The sequence below is a fragment of the Melopsittacus undulatus genome, chromosome 8, assembly GCF_012275295.1.
Source record: "Melopsittacus undulatus isolate bMelUnd1 chromosome 8, bMelUnd1.mat.Z, whole genome shotgun sequence".
NCBI classification, from domain to species: Eukaryota; Metazoa; Chordata; class Aves; order Psittaciformes; family Psittaculidae; genus Melopsittacus; species Melopsittacus undulatus.
Genome location: NC_047534.1, coordinates 24,344,537 through 24,354,183, shown reverse-complemented (window position 1 = coordinate 24,354,183; position 9,647 = coordinate 24,344,537). Strand labels below are relative to the sequence as shown.

Here is a 9,647-nt window from a genome sequence, read left to right as displayed (position 1 = left end):
CTTAAACAGCAGAGGTTTAGACTGGATATAAGGAAGAAATTCTTTACTGTGAGGGTGGTGAAGTGCTGAAATGGGTTGCCCAGGGAGGTTGTGAATGCTCCATCCCTGGCAGTGTTCAAGGTCAGGTTGGATGAAGCCTTGAGTGACATGGTTTAGTGTGAGGTGTCCCTGCCCATGGCAGGGGAGTTGGAACTAGATGATCTTAAGGTCCTTTCCAACCCTAAGTATTCTATGATTCTATGACTTCAACAGCTAGACATAAATGAAAGAGCTGACTATGTCTTGGGGCAGGGTAACAGTACACCAAGTAGACTTGCATATTAAAAAAGCTACATGTAGTGATTTTTATTAATATTTTAGTGTCCAGATGAATCTTTTCATATCCTAAACTTATTGAAACCTCCTGCTGCAGCCTGTGAAGGAGATCCTCCCCTCTCTGCAGGAGGCAGTGGCTCTTTGAGATTGTGGGTAATAGGACTGGAAGTGTTTTGAAAGAATACTTTGTGATTAAGTTCGACTGATTACACCAAAACTTGCCATCGTACCACTGACAGCAGTGTAGACTTTCTTCTCGTGGCAGTAAAGTTTAAGACTGCCACCATCCACAGGTCTTGCAGAAGTACAGTGTTTAGTGAATTGTACATAGCACTGGTTGTCTGTAAACAAAAGCATTACCTAATCTTAAAGTTAATGCCATGAGAAGGGTTCTTACTGAATATGAAAACCCATGGCATAACATCCACATTGGAGCTAGTCACTGAAGCTCATTCTGTGGTCAGTGGACAGAAGAAAGAGTTCATTTTGTCTCATCCTAAAACAGTTTCTGAGGTCAGCTGAATTGTGATCCACAGGCGCCTATTAGTTAAGGATGTTGGGAACTGTGCGTATGATGTTCAGGTGTAGGTCACTGGTACATGTCTGAAGTTGAGCCCTGCTGCACAGGCTGCTTCTCACATCCAAGCAAGGGTGAAAATTCCCATTCAGCTTACAGCTTTCTCTGTAACAAAAATTGTATGTATCTCACCTCAGTAGCTTCCAGAAGTTTTTTCTTTTATCTAGAAATCACATCTAGCAATATTAGTTGCATCTTTGGGTTTTTTTTGACCTTTTGTTCCAAAGCATTTACAAAACTTCCTGCCATGGATTTAGAAGTGATTCTGCTTGACATGCATTTCTGAATGTTACCCATTACCAGGTGAACAAATATTAGTTAAACATCGTCTGTGATAGGAAGATAGTAAACTCACCTCACTTTCTTGCCATAGGAAAAAATGTGGTTTTCTATTACTGCTAGTGCTATGAAGAAGCTCTTAGAAGCAAATTCAGATTTCTTAACTGAATGGTAAAATCCAAGAAACTTAGAAGCCCTTTGAATCTGGCAGGCTTCACGTAAGACTTTAAACTTAGTGACGAATTTTCGCTGAGGACATTCAGAAAGTAAATGCTTAAATATTATTTCCTGTCCCCTTTTCTTTTGCCATTTTATATAAAAATATTTATAGTAAGCTCAGATACAGCACCCAGGTAGTTATAAACTCCATGCTGAAGCTAAAGAGCCTTTGCTTAGTTAAACAACTAAGCATGTGAATAATATTGAAATTATTTGGCAAGCCACTTAAGATGAGAAAATTGTGTACAAAACCAGTACGTGAGCTATTAGATATAGATGAATGTTATGAATGTATGAAATACATTATGGACAAATATGGTAATGAACGACTTAGCTGGGTGTATATTATGTATATTCAGTTCTCAGAATTTCCTCTGCCCCCTCTAATAAGCAGAGGAGCACCAATCAGTGAACTGGCTAAGGAGAACATGCAAGGATACTCAGTTCTGGCTGCATAATCTTGGATATGGGTAGTATTAGCATTTAAGGGATTCAGATAACTTTAATAACAGTCAACAGTCTCTGAGTTGCCTAAGCAATTAGGCAATGGTTTTTGCATTTTAACTGTTCTATTTTCATCTAAACTATACTTTGGTTGCTTAAGTGTATTTGTGGGTCTGACATCAGGTACCCAATACCTTGAACAGAGAACTCTCCTGAAACCAGAACAGATGTAGCAGAAGTTTAGGGTATGTTAAAATTGTCATCCTCCTTTTTTCTTTAAACCAGATATTCTAAAGTTTCTGTCTATTGGAAGCCTTCATTGTGTTCTGGCTGTTGTCTTTTGTTTTAGAGAGATTAGAGATTAGAGTAAGTGTCCTATTATTGCATGTTAAAAACCCTGAAACATACTACATCTTTATCCAAGGGTTATCCAAGAAACCTCCAAATTATCCAAGAAATCTCAGGAGTATGCTGCAGCTGGTCTTGCAGTGTAAATATTTTTACAGATAGGAAAAAAATTGCAGTACTTGAAAAATGCTTTAGAATTAAGGTGGAGCTATGCATACATATATGCATATTTGTGTCTCTCTATGTATTTATATATATATAAAAAGAAAAAGAGTCTGGATATGAACTTTTTTGGATAGAAGGTGTTTAAGTCTGTAACACAAAGCTGTAGCTGTGTCTTGGGCTGCATTGCAAGGGAAAGGTGATAATTACTGGATTCCAATAGTACCACCACAAACAAACCAAAGAAAGCTTTGCTATACTCCATGAAATTGAATAAAAAAAGCAGACCCCAGGTTTCTGTATAACATTGTTCTAACTTGTAGTAAAGGTAAAAATTAGATATTGGTAACTCCAGTAGGTCTTAGTGAGACAAAATACTGAAGCCACTGATGTTTTCCCTGTGCAAAGACAAGTGGGGAGACCTTGGTCAAAGCAAGGAATCGATATTTTGCCCTGTGAGCCTAAGAACAACAGAAAAAGATACACATAATGACTTAACTAGTTCAGGGGGAGGTCAAGTAGTTTTCTGAATAAGAAAAAAATTAGACTAGAAGTTCTTTTCTAATTTAAGATTTGGATGCATCATCTGTCTGCAATACAGTATGCAGCTAGCTTTAAATAAAAGACTGTATCTGTAGAAAGCAGTCTGGCTTTGCAAGGAGAAAGAAGCTCTTGCAGAACTCTCTTGCTCTAGCTAAAGTCATGATTACAAAGCTTTTCCTTGCAAGGAGGTGGATTCTGTGCTCTCCTTTCTGTAGTACCCACAGCAGGAATTAAGGTATGTGTACATTAAGGCTTTAGCTTTTGATCATGGCTGGTAATAGTTCCTACTTTTGCTTTGTAGAAATCATCTTGAGGTGTCTTTCTGAAAGACACTATTTGTGTAACACATAATGAACTGCCTTCAGAAACAAAAGATGGCCAAGATGATGAATGAAATTGAAACCCTGCCAAACTAAGGGTTTTTTTAATAGATGGGTCTGAGTACACCCCCTGTGCCTCAGAACGAGTAAGCAACAGATAATGAATGTTCTTAAAGGTCTAGGTAGCAGAAAGGGAGAGGAAAATCATCCTAAAATGGTCTTTTTGGCTATACCATCTCCTTCACTAACAAATGGCTCCTCATGGTGCTTTAGGAACTCCTCCAAGGCATTCTTCCTCTGACAGTTTCATTTAAGAACCCAGAATGTGGAGGGCAGTGGCTAATGTCCTGCTGAGGACCAAAGTCCCCAGGGGCAGGACTTGCTGCCTGCTGCCAGCGCACAAGGGCAGGACCCTGCTCACTGGGAACACTTGGCATCACGCTGCTCAGGGGCCCCATGCTGCTGGGCCGCTCAGCATGAATCCAGGGATACGGAAGGTGGAAGCTTTGGATGCGGGTCACTTGATCCGTGTGGAGTGGGAGGATGGGAGCGAGAGCCGGTACCCCTGCGTGTGGCTGAGGGACAACTGCCAGTGTCCCCAGTGCTTCCTGCACTCAGCCAGGGCACGCAAGCTGCTCTTCGAGGACCTGGATGTGAACATCGTGGTGAAGGAAGTCGCTCTGGCAGATAAGAAAAAGGTATTTGGACAAACCCCACTCACCCTCCCATGAGACTTGTCCATCAGTGCTTGTTAAATCGCAGCCAATCCCAGGTTATACTGTGATCACAGCCTACTTACCTGCAAACCCTACCATGTATTCACAAAGCTTTTAGGAATAACTGCAATTTGGAGAACTCAGGTCTTCCCACCTTTATATGAAACTTCTCTTTATAGATACTATGCAGAGGCTGCAAAAACACAGGCTTTAGTTTTCAGACTGTAACTGTGCTTTTTAAAGGTCTGCTCTATGTTTCTTCATCACCAGATGTTGGAATGAAAATACAGACATTCCCCACACATTTTATTACACTTACACATTTCCCCCCACTTTATTCTGTAAATAAATGGCTTAAAAATCAGAAAAACACATGGCAAAGTGATGATCTTAATCCATAACAAAAATATCAGTTTATTAGATAATTTCCAATGTGCAAAAGATTTCATTATAGAGCAAGCACTCAAACCAAAGTTGGACCCAATATTCAGAGTTGGCCTAGTGTCTGTATCTGTATCTACCTACTTACATTAACATTTGTTTGTGAAAAAAATGAGGCTATAGGGCAGAAGAGGACAGGAAATGCCCTCCCTATGAATTTTAATCTTTCCTGCCATATAAAAATATAATGTATCATTTAGATTTTATAGGTGTTATTAAAAGCAGTACATGGGTCCTTTGATATTGCAAACTCATTTTCTTCATTTTATACTTAAAGATGTTTTAAGCATGTTAAAGATGCATCAGTCAACCCTGGAGCAGCTGGAGCAGCATTGCTGCAGGATGAGTTTGCATAGACTCAGGCATTGGGTTAGGGTCTGTACTGAGGAATTCTGATCTCGCAGGTTGTTTGTTGCCAAAATTAATGCTGTGTAAATTCATTATTTGAATATGCAAATGTATTATTATAGTAAAGGGATAGTCTGCTTCCACTTATACTCAGGAACTGATGAAACACAATCTAATCCTAAACTGATACTGGTTTTTCACCATCCTGTGTACAAGGGGAATTATGTGAAATGGGAATTGATACCTACTCAACATCCTTCAGAATTCAGCCACACACAGCTCTTTCAGATCATGGCAGGCCAAGCCACATGGTTGCTTTCCCTAATTTTTTTTCCCAAGAATTAAAATCCAACACCTTTTAAACGTTTATTTGAAAGTGGGAAGACTACAACACTAGGGGATTTCTCTCCTGGCATTTCTTTTCTGCCCATTCATCTTGTCCTTTTTCTATTTCAACAAGCAGTCAGTGTTTTGGAAGATATTTTTGCTCTCTCCTGAGTTGTGGTGAAGCGCTGTCCCCAGTGACATGTGCCAGCTTCTGTGATTCTCCTCTTTCTACTAAATGCAGCTCCCGCAGTGAAAGTAGCCCACACAAACCAGCAATTTAGGTCATGGGTTCATGTGAAAGTGAGCATTTCTAAAAGGTGTCAGAATTTGTATGATGTTCAGGTTGGGTTTTCTGTACTTGTTTGTCATTCTGCTCCAGGGAAAGCTTAACTCTGATATTATTGATCTAAATATGACAATTATTAAAGTTTCTAAGGGTTCGTTGGGTTTTGGGGAAGGGGGTTGGGTTTTTAGTGGTGTTGCTCTGCAATTTCCAAGTGCTTTTTGTTCTAAAATTATCTTTTATTTTATGATGGAAGATCTCTATTACGTGGCCTGATGAACATGCAAGTGAATATGAAGCTGAGTGGTTGAAAAAACGATGCTTCTCTGAAGAAGCCAGGGCAGAAATGCGAGAAACTTTATTTTTACCAGGTAGGAATTAAACCCACACCTGTCATGCTTGTTTCAAATGCAAGGGGTCTGGGAGTCTGACACTGGTAGTCCCTGTGTGAGGAGCAGGTCTACACAATGGAGTGGTTGCAACCACTCTTGGTGCTCAGAGGCAGGCTGCACATGCACAGCAGGAATCTGTGGTTACCCTTTCCCTCTGCTAACCTCTGAAACTCTGAGGAGTTCAACTGGTTGGGTTGTGTTTACTTTCCTAAAAGCCTTTTCCTTCCAGAAAGGTTTAGCAGATCTCAAAGATGAGCCTTGCAGACCAGCAAGTGGCCTATGTGACAATGAAAGTGTGTGTGTGCCCTCTTAATTATCTAGAGTTTTAGTTTTCAGAAAGATCATTTAGGATTGCAAGGGTCTTACAACTGAAATAATGATAAAACAATCCCTTGCCATGGCCTTCTGTTAAAAAGTAACTATAGCATAGCAATGCCTAGTGCTGAAGTTCAGGTTGTGTTTGCTCTATGTCCCATACTTGTTGCTGTGGTTGACTGTATTTTGGTCATGAAGTGTGTAATGCAACAGGCAGTGTAACTTTTACCCAGTACAAATCCCTCCCCCTTTTGAGTGAATAATCATTTCTTTGTCAGCCTTTCAGATTATGAGCATGAAACGTGTGAAAACTTTAAAGATTTCTACTGTTGCTCTTGGCAGTGCTCCTGTGAGATCTGCTGCTGCAGAAAGTTACAGCTCTGTATTCAGAGTTAAGACGATATCCCTTGAAACAGGATTCATTTAGAAAAAAAGGAACTAGAGGCAGACTGATGGGGTGAAACTGAGATCCAGATATCAGTTTCCTCAAAGCTAAAAGGCAAATTCACAATTGGTTTTTACTCCATTTTTTGGGTGTGTTTTATTCTAAGAAATGAAGGTTTGGTTGGTTGGTTGGTTTGGGTTTTTTTTCCTGAAAGAAAAGAAATGGGAAAACACGTGGCCCTGGGTATCTCCTGCATCTGAGCTTTGCTTGGCACTTGAAGGACAGCTGAAGGGGTCAGTTATCTTTCCCAATATCTGCAGGTCAAATATGCCTTAACTCCTAGCACCTGTTCTAAACAAAAACCAGTTCTTAAGATTCAGCCTTTTATATCTGGCTTAAAACTAATGGTGAGTACTATTTCCATTCATTGTAATGGATCCTGTAACAGACTCTTCATAGTTCAGAATGGAACTTTTTTCCCTGGTGATATGAAAGTTCATGTCTACTTTAGCTTTGGCAAGAATAAACTACACTGTTTTAGAGGGTTGGGCATGTTCCCAGAATGAACAAGGGGAAGATGCAAACCTCATTTGGGGAAAATAGACTAAATTTCTTGGATAGTAAGATTTTTTAATCTGGAAAAATGGAGATGCTGTGGAAGATAGTGAGATGTTTTGTAGCCTTTGAGGGGATCTATGTAAATCAAAGGTTGCTTTAATAAATGCCCAGGCAAATTAGTCTAGCTCTGTGGTTATGTTTATTATTAGCAAAGGAATCAGTAACTGAGATTTCAGTATTTTAGATATAATACTACTTCTCTTCCCCATTATGAAGTCTAAATGGCTGTGATTTGCCTTTGTATGTACATATTTACACAGTGCTTATTCTCAGCATCTAAATGCAATGTTTGGTTTGGAAGCCAATTCTTCTCTCTGCCACTGCTCTTCTCCAGTGGAATTGTCAGGGTAAAACATACACCAAAGATCTATGTTTTTCTTTGGGCAATGCATTTGCAAATTCTGTTTTCCACGCTAGATCTGAAGAAACAGATTTATCAAAGTTACACTAATTAAAAGCCTGTGTTAACTTTGGCTTTGTTTTAGTAGTGTCCTTCTGCTCTTCCTCAGAGAAGACCTCGCTCGTGGTGATGGTCAGCTTCTCCCAGCTTTTCTCAGGATTCATTTGCAGAAAAGGCTGTGGTTAGAAATCATGTGGGTTTGTTTGCTGGCTCTTTAAGATATGTTTCTCATCATCTATGGGTACATTTAGAATTTGCTTCCTTCTGTCCAGTGGAGTTAGTTACACACTGCAAATTACATGCCTTTAAGTAGCTAATCATATCCCAGCAGTATAGTATTACAGACAATATGGAATGCCAGCTCTGCATGCTGGTTCAACAAATAGAACAGCAAGCTTCTCAGACTGCTGTAGTTAGAAGTTAACCTTCACTGCTGACACTGTCACAGCTGTGGGGGTTTATTTCTTTCTCTTCTTTTTTTTTTTTCCCTCACAGTTTTTTGCTTTTCGTGTTGTTTTTATGGTGTTTCTTTCATCATAATTTCTGATTCAAGAAACTAGACGTCAGGTGTGTGTCAAACCCAAAGAGTAGGTCAGATTTCTACTGCATGATGATGGTGACTATAAATAGTTCTATGGCAATATGTTAAGATTCACCTTTCAAAAACACTGCCAGATCCTATCCATGTGGTATGCCAAGTCTGCTATTTTTGTATACCAAGGCTCTTTTCAGCCCAGCTTACAAGATACTTCCAAAAAAGCAGTAAAAGAGCTATCTTCTACTTCTTCAGCTACGGTGTCTCAAACATACTCTCTTTTTCCCTCCTGCTTACTTGTGCCCTCCCCAGTGAACGTCACAGGAGTGATTTACCACCTCGTGCAGTCTCTCTGTAACTCAAATTTTGTGTGTGGTAGACACATGCACCCAGTAAGAGACACCAAGTACATGAGGTGCTTACCAGTATTCAGCCTCTCAATGCATAGAGGTGCATTTTACAAGACACTGGCATCCCAATAGGCTGTAGAGGGGAAAAAATGATATCACAGTGGTATTTTCCTATTGGGTGGAGGAGAAGAAGGTGCAGCAGAGGCAGTCCCTAGTGCTACTTAATCGTAGAATCATAGAATGGTTTGGGTTGGAAGGGACCTTAAAGCTCATCCAGTCCCAAGCCCCTGCTATGGGCAGGGACACCTCCCACTAGACCGGGTTGCTCCAAGCCCCATCCAACCTGTCCGTGAATACTGTCAGGGATGGGGCAGCCACAGCATCTCTGGGCAGCCTGTGCCAGCACCTCAGCACCCACACAGGGAAGAACTTCTGCCTAATGTCTAATCTGAACTTCCTCTGTTTAAGTTTGAACCCATTCCCACTTATCCTGTCACTATAGTCCTTGATGAAAAGTCCTTCTCTAGCATCTTTGTATGCCCCCTTCAGATTCTCAAAGGCTGCTATGTTAAGTTTTTAACCTAAAATTAAAGGTTTCAGATGATGCTTGTCCTTTTAAGTGCAGTAATATGATATTGGATGTATATTTGTTTGAATCAGGATGTTAACAGCATGAGTGGTCCTTTCAGTCTCTCTACTAGATGGTAATTTTAAGAGGAAAAGTTAAAAGTTTGCTTTTTAATAAAAGAGTTTGGTCATTTGAATTTATCCTGTAGCAATAGGAATAAGAGCTGCCCCCATGAGTTAGGCTGCCACATGCAGAATTTACAATACAGCAAAAATACACTTGGCCTTCAACAAACATTAAAACCCACATTGTAGACAAAATGATTTTAGGTGGAGTCGGTGAATCTTTGATGTCTAGACTTTCTTTCCCACCTGAATTCAATATAGAAGGTTTTGACCAGCACTGTCCCAACCTGCACAGTAAATGCTGAATAATTCCAAGGGTTTGTTAATGCATCTGCAGGAACTGGGGTAAGGCTGACTCCTCATTTTGTGCAGGTGGCTTTTTATGACTAGCTTGGCATGACCAAGAAATGGGATTCTTTTTCTCTGCCACCCCCCAAGTTATTATTCTGAAATTGAAAGAGGTGGTGACTCATTAATTCTTTCAAAAGTATTTAATACTTCCCATTTTGAAAAGCACATAGTTGTGGGAGTTTAGTGCTCAAAAGACAAATTATCAATAAAACCACAAATAGTTCTGCAAGACTTTTGGTTTTATCCCTTAGCAATTGTTCACTTACCTTTGTAAACATAAAGATTC

General features: G+C 40.0%; 1 protein-coding gene across 1 annotated transcript in view; it reads left to right on the top strand.

Annotated features, from left to right (window-relative positions):
- The first annotated feature begins 3,503 nt into the window (after window positions 1-3,503).
- The window catches only part of BBOX1 (gamma-butyrobetaine hydroxylase 1), a 29,655-nt gene continuing 23,511 nt past the window's right edge, over window positions 3,504-9,647 (top strand). The window contains exons 1-2 of the mRNA XM_005150577.3: window positions 3,504-3,905; window positions 5,579-5,693. Of these exons, the coding sequence (XP_005150634.3) occupies window positions 3,531-3,905; window positions 5,579-5,693 (490 nt within the window). The 5' untranslated portion in view covers window positions 3,504-3,530. The remainder of the gene's footprint in view (window positions 3,906-5,578; window positions 5,694-9,647) is intronic.